At 34.5% G+C, this 26,611-nt stretch overlaps 1 protein-coding gene across 3 annotated transcripts in view; it reads left to right on the plus strand.

Moving 5' to 3' along the window:
- Positions 1-26,611, plus strand: part of LOC118268529 (uncharacterized) — a 91,787-nt gene that overhangs the window by 55,164 nt on the left and 10,012 nt on the right. For all 3 annotated transcript variants that reach the window (XM_035583061.2, XM_035583062.2, XM_035583063.2), the window contains one exon: positions 645-873. In XM_035583061.2, coding sequence (XP_035438954.1) covers positions 645-873 — 229 coding nt within the window. The remainder of the gene's footprint in view (positions 1-644; positions 874-26,611) is intronic.

Below are 26,611 nucleotides of genomic sequence, written 5' to 3' on the forward strand. Positions count from 1 at the left end.
TAAAACTTGCGTTAGTGATAAGGTTATTGATTGCATTAGTCATAATTAATGATGGCAACATAATTATCTAATTACTCATATAATTAAATTACTTTATACAATCCAAGTCCGTTATTGATAACCTAAATTCTTTCAAAATATGCATAGTGAAATATACCTACGACTAAAAAGTAAAACTCAAACTCGAAACTGGTTATTGCATTCATGCGTAGGTATACATAGTATTAAATTAGCACATTAGTTTCAACATGAAACCTTTTAGTTTAATGAACTATAATATTTTGGTTTTCTATCGTTATATCCGTCTAAACTAGCGCGCTTACGAGTATACCTTTTGTCTAAAGCAGCACTGGTCCATGATTCGTTTAAAAGAGCATCTTCTGTTGAAGATCATATCCAAACACCCTTTTAATTTTGATGAGTTCTAATAAATCGTGGAAGCAGACAATTCATCTTATTCGATTCTATCGAGTTACGAACGAAACATTTTGTTTTCTGAGCTTAGTATTAGATGGACGCTGATAGCTTAGGTTAGGTGATGTTTATACACCATCATGAACTTGTATATCATATACAATTTCGACACTACATCAAAAACACTATCCACATCCACAACACAAAACATAACACAATCCTTTTTACAGTCGGAGGAAGAACAACGGGCCGGATCTCTGCCTCGGTTGCCGTCGATCACGGCTACCAACACAGTGCCGGCTGGTCCGGTGAAATCGGCCCGGTATAGGGCTCCCGGATTCCGTACGGCTACTCGAGCGGCTTCGGCGCCAGGATTACATGCGCCTAGAAGACGAAGACCACCTCCCACGCCTTTGCAACCACCACCATCAGCACCGGCGTCAGCACCTAGCCTGCAGGGTGAGTTAAATTTTTAAGTCATATGTTTTTTTTATGTGTATATTGAAGGCTGATGTTGATAAACGTAAACGTGTATCCTACTAATGTTATAGATGCGAAAGTTTGTATGGTTTGTTTGTTACTCATTCATGCCAAAATGGCTTATGGGATCGAGATGAAATTTGCAACTGGAGTAGATTATAATCTATTCCAGTTCAGTTCATAATCTATTCCTCTTACTTATTATTTCGGGAATACGGGCGAAGCCGCTGGTAGAAGCTAGTATCTCATAAACTTTTCTCTTAGGAACATAGAATCCTAAAGTATATGAACACTTGGCGGTGTTAACAAAGTACTAGAACATAAAACGTAGTTCCGTTATATATCGTACTAAGTGAAGCACAAACTTTTTTCTTTTACCTGTTACTCGTAACAATTCATTCTATGTTTAACAGGAACAGACATTCCTAGTTGTTAGTACGTTTCGAGTAAAAAAACTACAACCAGAAGTTGTTTAAACTTACTTAGGCAAGTACTCAGTTACTGCCTACGCTAGTAACTACGTAAGGTCATGAGAAAATGTCTATACACAGATTTTTTACTTGAGACTCGCACAAAACGACCCTCTTAATGTGTTCGAAGTTTCATTTGTCATGACAATTTAACATGTTGTAGACTCCACAATAAAACAATGGTGCTTGAAAATGAATTGTCACGATTGTTCTAAACAGCTACTAACAGCTAGAGTTTAATTAAAATACGGCTTGTTACGTAAAGAGACAGATAATTATCAACCTCGTTAATAGGATGATGAATCGTACTTGGTACTTTCTAAACAATTTAAAAAGTTATTTTCACTCATAGCGAGTGACATGAATGAGACATTCTGACAATCAGCTCGTTAGCTGTGAACTGTATCTTCATTTTTGTGGAAGAAATGAAAATATTTTGAATGTTAAACGTGTTCTGTCTTCAACTTTGTTGGGCAAGCGCAACAATGTGAAAAAATCATTTACCTAGTTCATACAACGCCCATAGTGCGCGCAGACTAGTTGGCCATTCCTATGAGCCGAATAGGGGGTTTGCCTTCTGCTTGCATTGCAAAGCATATAAGATTAGACAATGATGTATGAATAATAATTGTTCAATTATTGAAACAAAAGACAAATTAAATTTTAGAAGTTTAACGCACGCGTCAACTATTTCCAGGCGCACTGTAAATAGTACAAGATGTTTTTTTTAATATTATACAGAACTTCCAATGTTTTACATGTGCATGAAACAATACATGTAGAATCGATGTTAACAGTTATTTAAAAACAACTGGTTCGATATTCAATTTTTAAACAAGGATTGTATAATTTCAATGCCATCGACTATGCCTTTATTTTTTTAAAGCGGAAGGGTACTGTTTCTCGAGCCTTCTACCAAGGAGTCTTTGTTATAACCTTCTCCAATTTCCCATAGTTGAAACTTGAAATTGTCCATGACCGAAGCAAATAAGTAACATTAACAAAGTGACATTGTTACATTCGTAATTCTTTAACCCACTTAAAGTATTGCGTGACTGTTTTCCCATCAACTCAAGCTACTATTGAATACGTTTCCAAACGTCTTCGTGCCGTGTCCTTCGTTGTAAATAAAACCAGGGTTCCCAAGAGAAGGCTAGTACTAACATCTGTGTCTTAAGCTAAACAAATATTAGGATTTAATTCTGCACTTTTGACAAATGACCAAATGATTGCAACAAAACAAACAAAAATAACCTTTATTTCAACGTATTTGAATGGAAACGCTTGAAAAACTTGCGTAAATAAACTTATCTATTTACTACATTACAAATACTAGTGGGCTTATCTAAAACTACTAAACATTGACAAGGTAAACATTTAAACTACCTACTGTGACGTAAGATGTGAACAATTTTATCGAAATGTGCACACTCATTGATTTTAATGTCACGTCCAATGCATGTCGTATGCCTTTCGATGCGTGCAAAAACCGAAAACACGACAAAACTGAACATAACGTGCTTGTACTTTAAATTGACATAAATTAAGCTTAGTATTTTGTAAGGCATCTTACTTCGTACATATAATTAGACATGACCACTTGAAACTACAATTTATCTGCTCTTAAGATGCAATTTTCTTTTGATATTTATAGTAATTTCTTTATGTGCTTATATCCAGCACACTTGATTATGCAATTAAATGCATTTTATTAGCAATTTAGATTAATTGGTCTATTCTACTTTTAGATACGGTAATTCAGTACATTATATATTATTAGATATACATACTTCTTTCAATATACTATGATTAACACATTGAACGCCGTGGTGGTCACCGGTGACCGATGTTAGTGGAGGATCTGCTATACAAAGAGATATGTAATGATTACTTAAACTGTTCCTTAGTTACGATTTTGTACCGAAAACAATTACTAAGCACTGGATTAAGTAACCATTAAATGACTCTGAGTACGGCTGTTAGTTTTAACCAAACAATACCCACTGCAAAAATCACAGAATCACCATTCAATCCGACTCTCATCTAAACAAATTCACTACTTACATCATTACTGTTAATAAAAAACTAATTTAAATATGACAAAAAGTTTGTGTTAAACCATATTTCGATTACGTATGAATCGATTAAAGAAAACAACAGCGAGTGAATGTTTTCTATAGTAAGTAGATCATTTCCTGGTCGTGATGTAACCGATTATCCTATGGTCTCGTTTTAATTAGCTTTTGAAGGGGGTTAATGAACTTTAGATAGTGTAGTGTTGATAGACTGTGCATATAAGCTTAGCACCTGACGTACCTACAACAATGCTTTTACGGAATTCATAAGGATTCCAGGAAAAGTGGAGGGTTTCTTCGGATCCTTTCTTTGTGCACCTGGTCTTGTGTAGGCTTCTCTTTACGTGTGTTTTATGAGTAGGTATTAAGTCTATGTTATGATGATAAGTAAGTACTCTTTGTTGTTACAGTGATACATGTTTTAGTAAACGCTTAATGTTTTTATTAAGTCTTTTTGTTCGTTACTCGTTCATAGAAAACCCTTTAGCACATTAAATGCTATAAGGGGCAAAAGTGACCGGCGCTAGCGGAGGATTTGTCTTTAATAGATTTTTGTTGGCAGTCAAAGTCTTAATACATTTGCATCCTCAATGGATAAATATTTGGATCTGCAAATAGTGCCTCGCGATCTTTAGTTACTTGGTAATTTGGAACAGTACCGATAACAAGAATTTCATTACCTCAATCTTCCATAAGATTCTTCGTAATACACATACCACAAAACATCATAACAAATCTCGTTTCTGGAACTTACGCGTCATTAGGCTTGCTTTGTTTCTGTGGCGTCACGGTCTGTACCGAATGGTTTGTTAAAAAGTAGGCCTAACTGTTTAGACAGAACATTTCTCCGTTCATGACTACATTCCTTGGTAAACAAGTGACCTTAATGCTTCTTCATCGGCGCAGCAGAGAGACATTCTAGTTGGGTAGCCATAAGTAACATGATTCTGTGATTATCCTATATATGAAAATGGTAAAATTTTGTTCACGATTCGTTGGGTAGAAGTCGTTATGTTCTACTATATAGTGTAGGTACTCGTTTTACTAACACATGATGTAGTGCGGTTAATTTGGTGCCTAAATTGTCTCAATAGGTTATAAAAAGCGTACACAAGTTTACACTGGTGATAGTGATAAAAATGCAGATCCACACACCACTTACTATACTACAATCTTGACCCCACTTCTTTATATTCCAACACAATATGGTGCACCATAAAGAAATGACATGAAAAATCATACAAGTAATACATAGAACTTTTTATTGTGAGTGCAATACACTTCTTAACCATTGACTTACCATACTCTAAGCTATTAAATGGGCGTTATGTTAATTTTATTACATTTTCAAAATGTCAATACAATAAATAATATTATCTGTTTGGTTATCGAAGCGTGCACGTTGTCATATTGAATGGGAATTCCAAATCGTTATCTGTACCAAACATAGACACATTCGCTTGATACACAGTGGATTTATATTATGTCTATGGCGCCAAATTTTTGGTGTTATTTAATTTTTCCGGTCTAACAATGTTTGTTTTTGTTTTCAAAAATTAGTTGCACAGGAGTTTGAATAGTTACCAGATATATAGGTATAGTTAGGGCCTAGTGTCCTGTATGACATATCATTAAAAATTGGGTGTGACATTTAACGTGCAACCTCTTTCAGCTTTAGTGAATAAAAAGCGAGATGTTAAGTTATTAAGGTATTTATTTATAAACAACCATTTGCAGACAGGCTATGCAGTTCTAAGCAATTCCGTGATCCCAAGCTACGCACCAGTTACGATTAAATTGACTGTACTTTATTGTATACTGGAACATTTGATTATTTCTCGTTTATTATACCAAGTCGTATATACTGCACGCACATTTCTCCAATCAGGTGATTGAGACGTCCAAACGATAAACGATATCTCTGGCTTATCGCATTACTAATATTCAAATTAACACGCATATGACATATCATCACGTCTCTTGTGCCCTGAGAATGGGCAGCGGTGCATTATGCACATTAAGATGTTGATACTTTACTTATCGCTAGTTTATATTATATACTATATTATACAGGGATAGTCATACGCCGTTCTGTTTTTGAGGGTGAGGATAATTTAATGACTTCTCCCGCCTTGGGTGAGGCGAAGGGAGTGTCAGACTCTTACTGACGAAAAACCACCCTGTTCCAATTCCTGCTTTTTGACCCGAAGCCGTGTCCGCAGCTCCGAATTAGAATTGTTATCCCCTGGGCTGTTACTAAGAATCAAGAAAACGAAAACCCAATGGTACGGCTTTACCCAACTTATTGGAATGCGAGACCAATTATTCGATGATCGCGCTTGTGCCTCGTGACCAGCAAGACAGTCTAGGTACTACATATTCAAATACAATTTCATAACACATTATTGATACGTAATCTAAGTAACACCTTTCAAAACTTCCAAAACCTGTTCCGTACTATTTCCGGCTTATTGAACGTAATCAGTTTTGTGAGCGAGTGAAGTGAACACTAAACCGAATCATGCCATTCACTCATTGGTCGACCGCCGATGCATTTACGCACTAAGTACTATTTAAGATATCAAAAGTAATGGCCTTGTCCTAAATCGAAAGCAAATGTATTATGTGTCCAATTCTCGCTGTATTCGGTAAGCCATTTGTTAAAGGTTGACGTAACATTAACTCGGCTACATTTAATTTTGTTACTTAGGTATCCTGTTCATATTCGCTCGACGGCCTTTACAACGACCTTTGATTACGAACGAAAGTTACGCTTTAAAATAATAATGGACATTACTAGAAGGGGTTTTGTTGTTTTACAGTGTTGAGTCTTTTCTGACTGTTTATATTTTGATTTCTGTTCTGGAACTTTGCTTAGTACTTTAACTAGAGCTAAATGACCTAAGTATACTTTAGTTTTTGGTCTTCGCCATGGGACAAAAGCGTGAATGATTGATTAAGTTTTTTTTTTAGTGGAACTGATAGATTTTATGACAGATTTTCCTAAAAAACATGTCAAAAAAATATCAATTAAGATTACTGCAACTTTATGAAATATTGTGAAACAAACCTTAATCTTATAGAGAAAACGAATAATTTCTAACAAAAGACAAGCGTATAGAAACGTGATGTACCTTTAAAATCACATTAACGATGATTGCTACGGCAATAACGTAAAAGCAGATAGCATTCAAAGAAATCATCAATTCCAATATAATAATCGATAAAAATTGTACTCGATTGTAACAAAATCATATTGGAAATGTACCTAACACTTATAATAATATCGATAAATAAAATCGATTTCAACTCTCGCCGTCTGCTATGAAATTGCATATAAATAACTTTTTATATTTTGTTTTCGTCAAAACGAAATGAATCCGGTCAGTGCCTTTTAAGAGGCATAAATGCTCGTGTTTTTTTATATCTCTTTGACATTTTATTTGATTCAGGCCTGGCTGGAGATAGATAATAAGAAATATTTCGGTTTTCTTAGTGCAATATGGTATTTCAAGTGTCTAATTTAAATTGATTTGTAATTGTTTGATTTCGACTACTTGAAAATTTGTGAACGAGACGCAAACAGTGTGTTCACTGCAACATGATTATGACGCCATTGTAACATATATTTATGAACTAGCTTCTGCCAAGTGGGATAAAAAGTCCTATATGTTATTCCAGCCCATAATTTACCTCTGTTCCAAATTTCATCTCGATTCCTTCAGTCATTTTGACGTGATTGAGCAACAAACATACATATAAACTCATAATATTCGCATTTATAATTAGTTAGTAAGATTATTAAAATAAATAATAATGACTTTATTTTAATGAAAACAGTGTTCAATAATGAGCTAATGCCAATGTGAAGACATTTTAAAGATGTATTTTTCCTATTGTTTTCCAAAATAAGTTTGATATTAAAGAAAATCTGTCATAAGCAATTGATACTCACACCACAACAATGACTCCGATTTCATATATATTTCAATGCAATTGTATTGATAACATTGAATGAAATTTTACTGTCCTACTCAGACACATTCAATCACTACTTTGACTATTCCTTAGTATCGATTTTGTCTAGAAAACCATTGCTAACGATTGGGTGAAGTAACCATTAAATTACTCTAAATACGACGGTTAGGTAGCATCTAAAATACAAACTTAAGTTGGTACCTAGGTACTTATAATTTTAAAAGGTAGGTACTCGACGTACAACGCCTGTGTATGTAAAGTTTATCGTGAATAGAATATTAAAGTGCCACATGTTGATAAATGTAAAATGTAACCTTGTAGCTTCACGTCACAACGACATTTTAATAGCATAAATGAATCATAATCGATTGACAGCCATGTATTTAAAACAAATAGTAGAAACTTGATTCAATTCAAATAAAAATTAGAGGTATTCCACATTCGATACAAACACTCTACGGATCACATTCGATATTATTTAACGTGCTGAGAAACGTAAACTTCCCAACACTAGTATCTACTTATGCGCAGGTGCCATATGTGGAATAAAAATATAAAATATTCCACAAATGGCACTCACGAAAAATATCTATGGGTGCCGTTAGTGGAACATCTCAGGTGCCATTAGCTTGGGTGCCATCTAAACGGGAGCCCAGTGTGGAACACCTCAAAAGTTATACTTACAACTGTCTTTTTTCTTAATAAACATAATGCTCAGTTCAGTTAATATTACCTACTGAACTAATTACACTGGTCTCCTAAAAGGTCGAAGTGGTGTACATAATATGAACGCCCACTTTTATTACGTTGCACATGTTCCGATAAATGCAGGCTTATTGTCATAACATTGGTAATAATTACTTAATATGTGCGACAGGTGTTACTACAAAATAACAAAAAATATCTCGACTCGATCTAGAAATCCCGGATCTTGATCTCAAAAGCATGCCATTAATATTAGATACTATCAGAACGATCATAAATTATAATAAATAGCTAAAGAGCGAATTTATAAAAAAAAGTCCAGATAGTAATCGAAAGACCACGCCATTATACTTATACCATTATTTCAAACGAAAATAATAATCGAATTGTAACAAATTACAACATAAGAAATCGATTGTTCAGTTTCACGAGTCGATTATTCGATTCGAGTACGCATGGCGTTGGCCTCTTGGTTCTTGGTTACTCAATGGTGGTTTCACGCTGACTGGCTGCTATTTGGCGTCATCCGGTTGCACTGGGCGACACTACCTATCCCATTGATACCTTCGGCTTTTGAAACAATGCGTTCGTTTCCCTTCTTTGTAAGTGACGGGTAAAGTTCCCACTTTTTTTAGTCATTACATGGACTTTACCTAAGTTGCGACTTGGGTTTGTTATATGGGTTTTCTTTGTAAAATATTCGTGTGATTCGTAGATCGTTTACTATTAAATCATTGGAAACAGGCTGTGCTATTAGCTATGAGATCTATGGGAACATGCTGTGCTATTAGCCATAAATGTTATCACTAAAGAACAATTGAGAGAGTTTTCGTTGAGATATGCGTAGGTACATAAGAATTTTAGTCCATCAAATTCACATGAAATAATACTATGTAAAATAATGACTAAATACTAGTAAATATTATTTAATGTGTGTCTGCGAATTCTGAACGTTAAATAACAATTTAGTCACTGTAGTCTGTCACATGTATTATTGTAAAAATATTACTCAATTGTTTATACAAATGTTCGTGTAGGCTCCTGTTTTGGCTACTGGCCATTAATGCGCAGTTAAATTAAAAAAAAAACACTAAAGTATTTTCAACACATAAAAGACTTGATCATTATATATTGGCGAGTAAATTCACAAGGATAAGAAAAATAACACAGGTATCTAAATATCAGATAGCAAAGGATAACAAAAAAAACATATTTAATAGGTAGGTGGGTAAAACATTTCGAAATTAAATGTCTATCTTGTGATAAGAGATTGTTAAATTACTTTTGAAATCTGATAATTGAGATAAAAAGCGTATTATATTACAATGCACATGACATACAATGATTGTTTTAGCAAAATGAAAATATTAATTAATGAATATATTATATCTTGTTTTTATATTATGTTTTTCCCCGAAAAATTAGGGCACCTAGGTAGGTAATATTGCAATTTATGCAATTTATGAAAACTGAAAAAGGGTCTTTTCAATTCAGTTTTTTTTTTACGTAGACAGACATTATGATATTGTGACCGTGGTGGAACAGACTCACCCCTGTTACACAAGACTCCTAGTAACATAAGTGGTGAATTAATTGTTACATTCAATAAGAGTAACACTTATCTCTCCGAGTCTTAAAAGGCTTGTTGTTGATATATTTTTGAATATTATCTCTCGTTTTTCCTCAAATATTTAGTTAGTAGTGCACCTGCTTTTTGTATTGTTTGTAGTTGTGCCACGTAAAAAAAGACTAGACCGCCGCTAGACGCCGAGCATAAAAAGAAACTTAACTCACTGGGAATTTTAAAATTTGCTTATTTCGAAATCTCAGACGGTACTTATTGTAAGAAATTATTGTTATCTTGTACATTTGCAAGTCTTTGTAAACTATTTAGCTACAAAATTGGACTATCTAAATACTCTAAAAGTTTTTAGACAAAAAAAAACAATTACATATATACTTTATCTTTGTTCAGTTATGACTTTATGAGTATTGGAGTGAGTACTGCATTTACTGAGCGCAATTTCAGACCTAACCAAAAAAAAAAAAATTGTAAGAACACCAAAGATACACGATGATTCTTAGCTCAACCCCACAATCGAAATCCCATTGCTCGACTGGCGGGATTGTTTTACAAGAAATATAGACAGAATAGGATAGCTTGTTCTACACACATCTGAAGTCTTGTACCATTCTCCCAATGTCATACAAAATGTTCACACATCTCATGCCACAGAGAAATGAAACTCGGAAACCATTGTGCACGGCCGCAATATTTTTTATCGATACCATGTGACCAATTGTTGCCGATGTCTTTATCGACGCTGCATGCTTTCACTTTGTCTATAACTACACCTTACGCCGAAGTATGCGGATAAAAAACTCCCGTAATCACGGTTAAATATTAATAAGCTAATCGTAATTGGTAATTGAACTTTATTACAGCATGTTACAACATAATTTGCAAACACTAGATTGGAAAATTATGACAAGTAATTGTTACAATCGACGTGCATATTTTATGTTTTATCGTTCACAATACCTATTCCTTCTTGTTCTCTAATAGTTGGCATATGAAGTCTTACTTTGAGGCACTTACCATAAGGAACAATAAGATAACTGTACATTTATTTACTGGTTTTTTATTATAAACCTGTTTTTACACGGTTCTGTCTACACCTAACTCCACAATTACATCGTTAAATATTCTTATACGCCAACACATTTGAGTAAAACCCCACGAATCCAAGTAAATATTGACACAAACTGCCGAGATGAAGAACTCGTGCCGATAGACTATCGAGAATCGAGACAAGTTCGATTTTAAATCCGATCAAGGCGCGATTTGTCACGATTCGAATTTCAAAATCGCCGAAATGCCGTTCAACCAATGAAAGGTCGAGTAGTATAAGTCTATTGTGATATCGTACTGGCATACCAGTGCCAGTTTTGTCGTGAGCACGGCACCAAGACGAGGAATGAACACAAACTATGAAGTAACCGCGCGACGCATCAACGTGCACGAGCGTTTAACACATCGGTAGTTTACTTAACACCTCCTTCAGACATCCTTACATCCTGAATATAAGCATCTTTCGTTTCTGTCTATCTATTACTCAAAAACTACTGAACTGATTTCGATGTGGTTTCATAAAATGAATGATTTGTTAAAGTTTGAACATCACTATGTTGCAAGTTAAAAGCCAGTGCATTCTAATTCAACAGGAAGGAGAATTGTTTTAAAAAGATAATTGTTTTGAAATTACAGAGGGGTGGTCATAAACCATGGTCCACTGTTCACAGTAATAGCTAAAGGCTTCTTGTGCAGTATGGGCTGGTATTATTGTTTTATTTGCGCAATTGTACAATTAATTCTTACTTAACAAGGCTGCCTTTTGAGATTCTGTGTTGTTTTACATTGATAAATTCTTCAATCGTACTCAAATTATGGTTGTAGGCTCATATAATTATAGTAACATATAACTTTTGACAATCCAGCTTAAATAAATTAGACCTTATGTACCTCTTCTTGAGCTAGCTTCCTCAGCAATAGTACACGTAATAGGTTGACTTATTTATACACTTCTGATAAAGCAGGCGTTTACTTAACAATATGCCCCATAACCTAGTTTAAACAAGTTCAGTACAATATGCTAAGTTCACACTATATGAAACAGTTCTTTGTTTCCTAAGGAAAAATCTAAAAGTGCAGGCCGCCACGAGGCCAACCGGTTTGCACGTCCAAGTGACGCAAGACTGCGGATGAGTTCATTCTAAGACAATAAAGCTACCTCGCCTACCAGTACACACTATCTGAGAGTCTACAAACAAATAAAGACTCTTTATTTGTACTCTTAGAGTTTAAAATAAATATGGATAATAAATTACTTTCTTTTGCACCTATTTTGGTAAACGCCAAATGTGTTAATTACCAACCAAACTCTTAAAAGTCTCAAAATCAAAGTAGTAAAGAAATTCTTCCAAAATGTTGTTTTTCTTCTTTTCTTAACAAATGCTTAAACGGTTCTTGAGCTATAATCGTGATTAGTTCGAGTTGACTCGTCGAAACCGATTAATCTTTAATTTATCGATATTCCCAGAACACACCCAAATGATTCTCAAGACATATTATTCTTAATTAAGATTATGGACGTAAAAATTGTTTCTTTCTTGAAACTAACTCAATTAGTTATGAAAGAAATTGCTAAAATATTGAATATTTTTGTTTTTTTTATGAATAATGTGGTAAAAGTGAAACAAATATTGATTGACGGTGGGTATCCACTCGTTTACCTATTAGCCCAGAAATCCGCTGATACGAAGTCGACCATACCAGCTTGTATGGAAATAACTTTCGAAACGTGCAATTTTAAATTACAACTTGATTTGAATTTACAAATTCTTTCTATTAGAAAATCGATTTGAATGTTACACAGTTTAAAAATGTTATAAGAAACGGGGCACGTTTGTTTTCTATTCTGTTACCAAATGTAGGTATGTTATTAAGTATTACATTACCTATTGCTAGCTTAGTTCATAGATAGCTGTTATAATTGTAGCGTTACTTCATAAGGTGTAAGTATGAGACCGAGTTATCGCGGTACACATGTCATGTGTATGTTAATTGTTGAAAAAAGTGGTCGGCTGTTGACATACAAGTTACGAAACGTGTTTACAGCACCCACGCGACGTGTTATCTGAAAGTAATCAGAGATAGGGCCTGTCGCAACTTTCTGTTTAACCTCATATATCTTAGAAACCTTCAGATTAACGAGTGAGACTTTAGAACACAAAGCAAGCAATAAAAACTGAACTTAAAAGCATTTATTCTTGTATAGTAAACCAGATCTGTGTTGCTAACTCAGCTTTAATCTTAAAAAAATTGAAGCCGCCTTTAAAAGTTGAAGTGTGATTTTTTTTTTAAATAGGGTGATATACCTAAAACCTTCTCGTAACTCTGAAAAATATTATGTTATAAACTAAATCAAAATCGATTCAACGAAACACGAGACAATCGTGCACAAACATACTCGTACATACATACACGTCAAACTGAGTCGCACTTGCGACCACTCGATCAACGAGGCAGTCGTTTTATTCGTAATTCTAATAAAGTATTATTTAATCGATGCTTTAAAGAAATCCTTATCAGTTCAGCAGTATTGGATTAAAGTTGTATTTTGAAAGTTGTTTAATTATTGTGTACAGACACATAAACGAAACATACATAATCAATTACATGAATACCTTTCTATCATTTTGATCGGAAATAATATTGCCCAAATACTTTCCTTATAAGTTGAGGCTAGTAGAGAATGCTTGGCATTAAACCCTATGTTCGTTTTGTACATGAAGCGTTAAATAAATAAATAAGTTTTGAGTTGAAGTGCGAAATGAAACGCGACGAAACGAAATATTATTGCTCTGTAAATAAACTACAAAATAGCACGTTTACACGTCAATATTTCAAAATAAAATTAACTAAATGAGGCATCGCTTATCTAACAACTCCGAAAAGAAACACCGAAACGAACTCAGTGGTATTTGATAAAAAATAATACTGAAAATTGCACTTTACTTGAAGATGATTTCATCTCGAGAATTGAGAGGTATCATCAATGAGATTACGTGATTCACAGCGATGGAAGTGTTACTTTCGTACCACTAAACTATGAATAGTAATGAGTTGGTGTAACTACATAATTTTTGTAACAACCGACGTTGATGGATGTAGACGGTGGAAGCTGCGACTGTGAGACCACTTTCTCGCCATGGGAAAACAGCAAACTACATTCATTTCATCCATGTTTACGTCTCAGTTACTTTCTATCAGATGCTATGGTGCCTTTGGAGCGTGCATTCAAATTTGTTAACTTGTGTTATGGGAGTTCACGTAATAGCACCTTGTTTTATTTTTTTGTTAGACGCTTCTCTTGGCTTTCTTTTGCAGACTATTATGTCAGTTTGAGTGAAAGCATTTTTGTAACTGCTATACCAGAAAATTTGTGCAGAAATAAAATCATGTATGTATTATATGAATATTATTCAGTTAGCATTAGTTAGCATTATTTGCATTAGTGTTGTAATGATATTGGCTACTGCAGAAGTTTTTCAAAGAAACTTCAGACGTGGCAGATATTTGTAGCTTCCTACAAAAGACTTCAACGACACCCGAACATCAATGTGAAGTTTTTAGGCTTTTAATGTTATCTTCTTATTGTAAGTGTTTACTTTTTCTGCAATATAATGATTCAATGTTTTTGTTTATTCTATTTCCGTACGCACAATGCACCCTTTCTAAAAATACACATTATGTATTGTTTTACACAAAAATCTAGAATGAATTTAGTTGCCTATTGTGATATTTCTTTTTTATTTAGAAATACCGTGAACAATTTACTTTTGTCTTCTCCATGCTCCGTGGATTACGAACTGTACTTTAATTCAGCTTGCTAACTGCGCATGTGCGAAATATCCGCACAGATTTAGAGTTCATTCCCTTCCTGGTAAAAAACGAATGAATGAATAAATTATGCAAATAATTTAAATATTTTTAGACAAAGTTTTATATTTGTAAATAAAAATTATTAACATAAATGGCGTTCAGTACCCTTAGTATGAGTTTGTTTTATGTTTAAAGTAATCGAAACAAGAACGTATTCGGCGCTCTGATTGGTTGGTTCATTCGAGCCGGCCAATCAGAGCCCCGAACGCGTTCTCGTTTCGATTACTTTAAATTTAAAACAAACTCCTACTAAGGGTACAGTAGTGAATCATTTGTTATCAAAAAGGGTTAAATATACAAAAACAATCTTATCCTTTGTTTATACAACAAAAAACGTAAAAGCAATGAATGTAAAAGATCCAGTTCAATATAACTTTAAATGAAATGGTTCGAGCTCAATGAGGCACAATCACATAGTTAGTCATTCTGGTTCCATTTCTTTGACAGTTTGTTATTGTAAACGAGAGCGCCTATTTACACGTGTAGTATATTATATCGTGGTAGTATGTACCTATCATTATACGGTATTATGGGACTGCACGGTTGGTGCGGTGGCTGGGCAACTAACTGCCGTGCAACGTGTAGTTCGATTCCCGCACGGAGCAACTCTTTATATTATCCACAAATTGTTGTTTCGGGTTTGGGTGTCATGTGTATGTAAATTTGTTTATTTGTAAATGCACACACGACACCGGAGAAAATCCGAGTGTGGGGCGACGTTTAAAATAAATATAATAGATGAGAGAAATAATGCCCTGTGTTTCTGTTGCCAAAAAAATCTGGACTTCGAAATTTGTGGAGGATGATTCTATCCATCTCAAAGCCAATCCACTACATAGCAACAAACAATACAATCCTTAAAATTGTGAGATATTTCTGAACTGTAACAAAATATCAAGCAATAATCTTCAACTGGCGAAACCTGTAAAGTTTAAACAAAAACTCATTGGACAATATCATTCAAATAACATAGAAAACAAACCACAAACATCCTTACCGGAACTGTTAGTCCAATTACCTTTAAATTAACCGCACGACCTGCGTTCAAAGTAAATCAAACCGTCACTTATAACTTTTAGAGTTAAAAATAACTGAATGCGGCACTAAACGAATCTCCACAGCATTTAAATGGTAACTGTACTCTTGGCCAATAAAAAATATTGCAGCTACTGGGTAACGTTGCAACCTTATATTTTCCACGAATGTACATACTACATATTATGTATAAGAGACTAAGGCCGTTTGTACACACGTTTTTTATCTTTTATGTATTATTATGGTTGTATTGTGTAGAAATTAAGGTATTGTACTGACAGTAAATCAAGATTAACTGCCGTACTCAGAGTCAATTAGGTAATGGTTACTTAACTCAGTCCTTAGTCATTGTTTTCGGAACAAAATCATTACTAAGGAATAGTTGACCCGTCCCGGGTCCCGAATGAAACATACGTTCGTGTGCCCCCTATTGCATAGAAAAATAGTTTAAGTAATCATTAAACGTCTCTAAGTACGGCAGTATACTGTATCCGAGATTTTGTATATTTTTTTACGTAGAAAATGTAATGCACCAAAATTGTCTAGTTGAAGAAATAGAAAAACTAATTACACATAGGACAGTTTCATCATATAACTAAACGTACAATTAACAAGATTCATTAACATTTTGGTATTCGTAACGTCTTTATTACAGATTCTTAAGGTCTGTTTTCCTACTTCAAAATGAATGAAGTGAGAGCATGGAACGCAAAACATACTCACACACATCTTTTACATTACATGCGATTTTGTGACGTATGCTCTTTGAAATAAAGCGACTAATCAGTTACTCTTGTATTAAAACTGCGCTAGTGTTTGTAAATAGACGTGCAATAGAACAATAGCGATGCGAAACTTGGAACCTCGGTTAGATAAATAAATGATGCTGTGTTTACAAGCAAGGGAGTGGGAGATAAGAAAATATTTATTGAAAGAATGAAATGTTTGTAAGAACTGCCAACAAGGCTACTAACTGATGGACGGCATAGTATCGTTGTAAACTGTGATGTATAATTATTATCATTAATTTGTAATCGAAACCTAGAAACAGCCCATGGCCTTTTTTTGAGGGGGAAAATCATCCAATGATTTCTCTCGCCTTAGGTGAGGCGAGAGGGAGTGTCAGACTCTTACTGACTAAAAACCACCCCGTTCCTACTCCTGCTTTTTGAACCGGAGCTCTGGTAAACCCGCTAGGTAGTCCGCAACTCCATGGTCTAGCAATCAGTACCTTTAGACGGCGCTCGGCGTTCTGATTGGCAGGTTTATTGAAGCTAGCCAATCAGAGCGCTGTCTCGTTTCGATCTCGTTCAACGTAAAACAAACTCGTACTAAGTTCTCAGAACCGAGAAAGCCGTAAGTCTCCATAATTCACAGAACTTCAAGGTCAGGCCCGCCTAACGTGACTGCCTAGCATTGACGTCACTCACGACCACGACTGACGTGACGTAGGCAACGTACACCAAACACAATGTGTCCACGCGCCATGCATTTCCACGTCAATGAAATTCATTAAAGAAACTATAAGTACATAACTTCCTTACATAATATAACCATAATTTACTCTTGTTTGAAATAACAACCTGATACAATAGTTTGTCTTTTATCGTGTGAATGCTAATAAAAGTCTATTGATAAATTCCCAATCTGGTATTTCAAGTCCGATGTAAAGAATATAAACATTGAATGTCGTCACGTTTTACATTCTTCATGAGACTTATATGTAACACTCACTGTTCGTCAGTTATAAGTCCCATATAAGTCTATTTTCATACGACGAGAACAGTTTTAAACTCAGTACGATTAATGAAAGGTCGTAATACTTTGCCTGATCCAATAATAGAAGTAAAGGTCGTTGTACATTATCGGCCCAAAGTCCTTTAAAGCCTGTGATACCCGAGTAAAACGTAATACCTCAGAGCGAGACAAATTTATTGTTGTCAAACCTAATGTTTTGTCATTAACGAAACCATATCGCGATATAATTCGATCCCAGCACCATCTATCGAGCAACATAGTAGGTTTTTTGTATTTTATATTTTTTTCAATTGTAATATGGTGTAAGACGCGAATGCATCTTTTATAAGATCACTGTAATGATATTTTAATATGATTTTAAAGAAATAGATAAATAAGATATATTGAACACCTGTCAATCACGTTAGGTGCAAATTATTATTTTTTAATCAGCAAAAGAATAGGTGTGTTAAACAAATATAGAACTGATAAGTTTTCAGCACATTCCTACTATTGATAAGTCCACAAATTATCCTCAAGATTATCTTAATACTACGCAGTTTGAGTTTAGGTGTTACTTAAAAATATTGTTAGGTGTAACTTTAACAGTGTATGTCTACATAAAACATATAAAAATGAATATGTATTTAAATATAAACCAGTTTCGGTAAGTAAACGTAAATCACTTAAGCCATGTTTTTACGCCTCGTTCCAACCTGGTGAACATTCACCATTTGACCATTCTTATTTTTTTTTATGGAACTTTAGACAATAAAGCGGTTTAACTGGCTCTATGTTGTGCTATTAAAATGAAAATTAACGAGCCTTCCATGTACTACACGCGTGTAAAGTTTGCAAAATGCGCCTAAAAATTCTCTGTATCAAGACCAGTGTCTCCAAAAATAATCTCATCATTTGAGAAATATTGCATGGTAGTATTTCCACCAGTGCTAAGCTATGTGTACCAATAAATATGAGGTGGAAGCCAAACGCATCCACAGCAACGTAGCATAGCACATTTCTGGTGGAAAAGTACCCTTATCACTTTTTAATTTCATTCTAATTCAAAAAAGCCTAAACTTGAAAAGAAATATGGCTGTGTCTCTGATTTAAGATATGCCAAAGGACCCAGTGGAATTCTCTGACCGCAAAACAGGATTTTGAATGATGTCATATATCAAGTTATTATGATCTCCACCAACATTTTGTAGGTACTACTTAGAAACCGCTTGTGATTTTGACCATTATCTATGTCACTTAATATACATACATATGTATAAAGCTGAAGAGTTTGTTTGTTCGAATGCACTAATCTCCAGAACTGCTGGTCCGATTTTAATAATTCGTTCTGTGTTGGATAGCGCATGTATTGAGGAAGGGTATAGGCTCGCTATGTGCAATACTAGCCTAGCATAGCGGGTAAAACTGGGCGGGAGTAGCTAGTGTACAATAATGGTTTTAAAATATTTCTGTCATCACAATACAGTTAGAAATACTTACAATGTGTGGTTGTTTATACAACACATTAATATAAGGGACCTAAGAATGTTAACAATACTGCACTTACAGTACACCATATAATTGTCAATCTACACTATAATAAATTTTATCATCCATTCAAAAGTAGCCTTATATGGTCTAATGAATACAATTGTATATTAAGTATGCAAAGTTTACCATGAAATTACCACAATAAGGTCGAATGTTACTCGCACTTCATGCAACGATAAGGTCTAATTTTGTGAAACGAAATTTATATAGCTCAGAATTTGATGGCAATTTAGATACTCGCATACAAATTCAGTGGAAGTAAAACTAAAATGTTGTGATATGTATGTTTTAAGAAAACAGGCGTTGTTTAGGACGCTTCTGGGCATGTCCACAAAGTTGTTTGGGAAATTGAGATGAGTGAGACCATCTCAACCACTGCTATTGCAACTCGTTTAAGCCAAAATCATAACTATAAAACAGTAAAGTCTAATTTTGCATAACAAAACTGAGGTAACTCAGAATTTAAGCCTAGCTGATAGCAATATGACCCGGAGCTGTGGACTACCTAGCTGGTTTACCGGGGTTCTGGTTCGAAATGCAGGACTAGGAACGGGGTGGTTTTTAGTCACTAAGAGTCTAACACTCCCTCTAGCCTCGCACAAGGCAGGAGAAGTTGATAGCAATAAACTCAACGATTCCGAACCCAATTTAGTAGAATTAATACCTAACTAATAACTTGTAATATCTATCCATTTTCTTAGTAAAAACACGCATAGCTTTTTGTCATATCGCAGTCAAAAGTGCAAAGCGTTATGGTCGACTATGCTCAACTGTCTACGTAAGGTCATTACAATTTTAGGCCACGGTCGCACCTCGTAACACAGAAGCGGTTGTTTATACAACACATTAACATTTGCGTGGAGAGAACTGATGAAACTATCATCGATACGATTGCTGGCTTGTTACAAAAATCTCAATATATTTGTAGGTATTGCTAAAATGTCGTAAGTGTTTTGAGACAGAGAAACTTTAGTGCTAAATGTTTGCTGGTACACAGTTGCACATCAAGCTATAAAAAACCCAGTATAAACTGACAGTCGAATGTACGAAAAGATTATATAAAGCGAGATCAAGATAAACTGGTTTTGTATATCTTGATGTGCAGCTATATAGTTACTGTTAGCTCGGACAATTATCGCTCAATTAAATGTCCATGTTGAAGAGAAAAGGCCACATTTTATTGGATATAAAAATTATAACAATGAAAGTCACTTAGATAATAATAAAAATGCATTTAATGTTAAGGAAAGTTGCTGGAAAGTGTTGTGTTAGCGGACTGATTGACTGACATTTTGTTTAAAGGGATATATAATGACTTGGACGTTGATGTATGTTAAATCTCTAAGCGTCTATTGGAAAACAGACCTTATTATGTAAATAATAAAGTTAAAGTTTGATATAAGTAAAGTCCTCTAACTATTTATTATTCGATTATTTTCACAACATGAGTTAGCATTCAAACACTTATCGGTTAGTCTTGGTGTCGACTCTCAAGTTGCACAAATATGATTTTGCATACCTATCGCCTCAATAATCGCACGGCGTATTTCGCGTTTACTACTTTTGTAATCAAATAATGGAAAGTGAATATACTGAGTTACCTTCTCATGAGAAACAAACACTTGCTTCATGGTACCCACAGCTAAGTACATAGATAATGTTTAGATTTCACACGCAATTTTGCAAATTTTTCCACTTCATTAGCAACGGCTTTAAAGTTGAATTTTGTTTGCATCCATTTGCTTACGTTTGGTCGTTTATTACATTTGTGTCAAAGCATTATTAAGGCCAGTGGTGTAAAACAAAAGCAACCTTAATTGGTTTTGTAATTGATATCGGTTAGGTAACGGGGAAGCTGTTAGTTTTCTGTTATTTTATGGATTTTATAGAATTTGTTTGGTGAAATCAATTATGACATGGTATCTGTCATTTCACTGATAAAACATATTACCTATGTAATGTAATAATGTTATCCAATTTCTATTTGAATTTTTTGTCACTCAAAAACCAAAGTTTTTGATCAATTCAATCTCAGTAAGTTAGTACGACTTTGTTGAGCTGGGCAACTAGCTGCCGTGCAACGGGTAGCGGTTTCGATTCCCGCATGGAACAACTCTGTGTGATCCCCAAATTGTTGCTTCTGGTCTGGGTGCCATGTGTATGTTTGTAAACGCACCCACGACATAGGAAAAATCAACGGCACATGGGGCAACGTTTTTCTTTAAAGAAAATCGTCTATACAACCCTTATACCTATAAACCCTATATACAAGACAACAAAATACTATACAACGAGTTTATATAACATTACGCACTTAATGACATCACATAACGACAACATCAATATTAGGGTCAAAAGTACCGTTACATTTTTTTCTAATACAACCAGTACATTACGAAACAAGTATCAAGTTGTCTCAAATAATGATACAGTAATGAGATCTTGATTGATGATGTCGTATGACCAGCTAACGTGATTAGAAAGGTATCACCAAAATGACAATGACATTGTTTTTCACCAACACCTATGTATTTACTTTTCATTCAAGCCATTTTGAACCTTATTGACTTAGCAGTAAGAGTTATTAATGATGCAACAATTATTTTTCTATTCATTTGCATTCAATGTCACACTTATGGCTATGGAATAGAATACAAAATTGATTGATTTGACTGCAAATTAGTTCTGTGTTAGTATCGCTATCTGAACACTATGCGAACAATAGCCATGTCCACACACATTCCGTACATGCTTTTAATTTTGAACTCCTTTCTACTACAACCTAAATTCAACTTTGATGCTAACAGCATTAAACTCATATTCGCTGCAAAGTAACTATAAAAACGAATTCATTGATTTAAACGAAAACCTGAATGAAAGCGAAGATCGCACCTGCGTTTTCTATCGGAAGAGATAGTTTCAATGAAGCGGAATGAATTTTAAGTTACTGTTAAGTCCGTTATTACTTACAGAAAATTCCTTTAAAGTACTATAATATCCGACTAAATAAAATCTGACAAAATTATTTATAGGTTCCCACCGATAGAGGCGCTAGTGTCGTTTTAAGTCTTCAACTTTGACAGCAGTAGCAATTATTGACGAAGCCATAAATTGCCGACAGTCATTCATTGGGCCATTTAAATAACCTGCTAATAGTATCCTACGCATATAATTCAATCTATCAATAAGATTCAACAAAACAAATAATAAATCAATAAATAAAATCGTCTCTTAATATTAGGTACTTACTTAACCAGATTACAAGCGACTTAATAGACTACTTTATATTTTAATGTAAATTATATTATTATGTAAATACAGTATAATTATTTACCTACGTCGCAAAATTATTTAAAAATGCCCAACCTTAGAACTGATGAAATAGTACATCGTAAACACATTCCTAAGCCTACAAATATCCTGTATGACTGGCTGTTTAGTCACTTAGGTAACTATTTTTAAATTTATTATAAAAACCATAAATATCACGATCATTCCGCCTCTGTTAATATAAAAACATGCAAATTAGGGCCGTTAAATTGAATGGATTTGGTTAAATAAAACATGTTATAAAATTCCTTATAGGAATGAAGATTATCCGTGGCACAGATTAATTTTATTCTTCATTGAAAACTAATACGAGACACCCTAATTTTTGTGCGAATTAGGCTAATATCGATACTATTTGCACTCGATTTCTTTTGTTTGGTACAACCCTATTACACATGTACTGTTCGAATCAAGTTCGGAACTAATTTGAGTTAACTTCTGACCTTATGTCGACAGCAATTAGACGCTGGCTTTGTGTGTATGTGTGCATCAAACTGGCTTGACCACTTTATGTATTAGGTGTATAGATACTTACTGTAGTTTTATTTTTTGATTTTATGTTTTTCTAAACAAACAAATATCTTATTTCCTTGTTATCTCGTATAATATTTTATTCAAAGGTTATTACATAACATTTCAAAACTGGACGGAATATTCTTCTAGAACGTTGTTCTACATAAGGTTGCGTAACATTTTTTTATCTTGAATATTTAGAAATAATTAAATACATTATGGACCAACTTAACGAGCAGGTTATTTAAGCACTCTGACACCTTTGACAAGGTTTAGTCAAGTGAATATCCTCGGAGGGTGAAGACCTACTTTTGTTTTTAATATTGTGTCATTAATAGTGGTACAATGACTGAACATAGTGCTAATAATCAAATTCAAAAGAGAAACAATGTGGATATATCGTGCTGGAATTGTTTTAATGTGGAAAATGAAGATAAAGACAGTGAAATAGAAGTTCCTTTATCTAAAATTCGTCAGAAAAATAGGGAAAAATTTAAATTATATTCTATATTGGCCTCGGAAGTAACACGACCTAAAGCAATACCGATCAAACAAAAAGTGCGCGAAAATTACGCTATTGGCAAAAAGATTGAAAAGAAACTAGTGGATGAATCTAAAAAAACTAAAGATGTGTGTATTCAAGTGAATGAAGAAACATTAAGAAGAAGAATAGTGCATGTACCTAAAGATTTTGAAGACGATGCTAATATAATAAGTGAATTTTCTCAAAGTGACACAGACGATAATACACCGCCTGTTAAGTCTGCTGAAAGAAAATGTAGTCTAGTTAGACATAAATCTGCCGTATCGTTAGATGCCAGAAATGCTACAGCAACGAAATTTAATACATTAACAAACCCACAAAATATTTCGTATGAATCTGTATATACGACAAGAGCAGACCGAAGTCATCAAGTGACAGATCGGTTAAAATCTGGGTCTTCCTTTAACGTATGTTTAGAGTCACCCAGAAATACAACAACAACCAAATTTAATACAGTAATAAAACCACACAATGTGTCTTATGAATCTCCATATACTGCGAAGGCAGAACGAAGTACACTAGATTTGGATAGTTCTAAATCTGCGTCGACTTCTAGTGTGTCTTTTGAGTCAGCCAGAAATACTACTGCAACGAAACTCGATTCATCAATAAAGTCTTACGATGGATCCTATGAATCTCCATATACTACAAAGGCAGAGCGAAGCAAAGAAGAATTGGACAGCTCTAAATTTGGGTCTACTACTAACGTCTCTTTTGAGTCTGCCAGAAGCACTGATTCACCCAAATTCGATTCATTAGGAAAACGATCCAATATATCATATGAGTCTCCATATGCTGCAAGAGTGGAACGAAGTAAACCAGATTCAGTCAGCTTAAAATCTGAGACCCGTTCTTTCGACGCATCTTTAGAATCAGCCAATAGAAGTACAACACCAAAAATGGATTCATTTATAAAACAATATAATGTATCTTATGAATCCCCATACACTTCAAAGACTGAAAGAAGTAAGCAAAAACTCGATAGCTCAAATGCTGAGTCTACTTCTAACGTGTCTTTGGATTCAGTCAGAAGTTCAGCAACGCCTAAATTCGATTCATTACTAAAACAACGCAAAGTGTCGTATGAATCCCCATATACTTCAAAGACTGAACGAAGTAAGCAAGAACTCGATAGCTCAAATCCTGAGTCTACTTCTAACGTGTCTTTGGATTCAGTCAGAAGTTCAGCAACGCCTAAATTCGATTCATTGCTAAAACAACGCAAAGTGTCATATGAATCTCCATATACTTCAAAGGCAGAACGAAGTACACTAGAACTCGATAGTTCAAAATCTGGGTCTACTTCTAGTGTGTCTTTTGATTCAGCTAAAAGTTCAGCAACCCCCAAATTCGATTCATTACTAAAACAACGCAAAGTTTCATATGAATCCCCATATAACACCAAAGTAGAACAAAGTAAGCAAGATTCAGATACCTCAAAATCTGACTCATCTTTCAACTTATCTTTAGAGTCAGCCAAAAGTACTGGAACACCAAAATTGAGTTCATTACCAAAACAGTACAATGTGTCTTATGAATCCCCATATGCCACAAAGGTAGAACGAAGTAAGAAAGATTCTGATACCTCAAAACCTGGATCTATTTTTGTTGCATCTCCAGTGTCAGTCAGAATTACTACAGTAAAGAAATGTGATTCAGCAACAACACCACACAAAGTATCTTATGAATCTCCATATACTACAAAGACAGAACGAAGCAAGCCAGATTTAGATAGCTTAAAATCTGAGTCTACTTTAACTGATAAGAGAGACACATCATCCGAATGTTCAAATACTACTTTATCCGAAGAAAATCAAGAAGAACAAAAAATTGCTCCAAAGAGAAAATCTTCAATTAAGTCTCAAAATTCTTCGACAAAAGAAGATGGCACTGAGAAATCAGAAATAAAGTACAAGGTTCAAATAGAAACGTCGACACCTAAAACTTACATCGACGTAAAGGATATTAAAGTCAATGAGAAATCCTCTCCAGACACTACACCAGAGGTGCAAAAACATAAAGAATATGACATAAGAAGCATTTTGGGACGAATTCCAAATACGTCAATTACTGAAAGAGATGAAAGTGTTACAGAGAGTGAGAAAACTGATAATACTGGTTCAGTTACTTCGGAATCAGGGTATGAAGGATCTTCCATACGCGATTTACATGACATTGATTCTTTAAATAAAAATTTGGCATACGCCAAACATTCAGCAAGCACCAAATCTTTGGGTTCATCGTTAGCGACATCATTAACTTCATCGTCAATTTTAACTAATTCCAAATCTCGAGAGGATTTCAAAACTTCTTTGCCGTCACTAAATATAACTCAGAAGAGAAGAAACATTTTGAAGTCTACCAAATCTTTATACGCTGATATCGGTGATACAGAAATCAAACCTGTGAAATGTTTGCGTTGGAGTACACTAGATCTACCGCACGGGTCCTCAAATACTGACGGTAAGCAAAGAACTTTGTGCAAAACTTTCAAACTTATAAATCATTATGACTTTTTCTGATTGAAAACAATAATGTTAATAAAAAATATAAAATGTTGTAACAAAGTTAGGAAGGCTGCTTGTATCCATGTTTCATAAATGATTCCTATTAATAATCTAGTACAATGCGGTGATGCCATTTTAATATATTTAGCAGTATAGGTAATATTAGAGGAAAATAACATAGGTAAATGTCCCGTCACTAATCAAATAATGTGTCATTCGAATAGTTACACTGTGTCCGTCCAGGCTTACGCACACAATTATTCGGATACTTTAAGAGGTCCAGGCACAGTTTCATTCAATGCACCACGTTGTGGACAACGGGAGTAATTCACAACGGTTTTTGCACCGCGTTCTATCTCCAATGGTATCGTTATGCCGGCATACATACACAGTTCATGGATACTAAACAACAGGAAACGACCATGACATGTAGGATACGATAAAATGCGGATTTTGTGTGGAATTAAAATAAAGTGATTTAGTTCAGTGAAACGCAGTCGTGTTGCGCGTTCGCATAAAGTGTAAAATAATGGTTTATTCCGTTACTTATAAATCGGAACCTGGCTATTCGTCTATAGAAAATAAGAGTTTTAATGGTGAACAAACAAATAAAGATTATCAAATAGTTAACATTTACCAAAGGAACATTGTGCAAAGTGATAAAAAAATGACGTTAGGTTCTTTTTTGAGTCGGTGTTTGTGTTGTAAGGGTAACTCGGATGATGATTTTGACTCACCCGTGGACAGTCCATCATCTGCTCTTGTGC

Source organism: Spodoptera frugiperda, chromosome 29, assembly GCF_023101765.2.
Source record: "Spodoptera frugiperda isolate SF20-4 chromosome 29, AGI-APGP_CSIRO_Sfru_2.0, whole genome shotgun sequence".
Classification (NCBI taxonomy): domain Eukaryota; kingdom Metazoa; phylum Arthropoda; class Insecta; order Lepidoptera; family Noctuidae; genus Spodoptera; species Spodoptera frugiperda.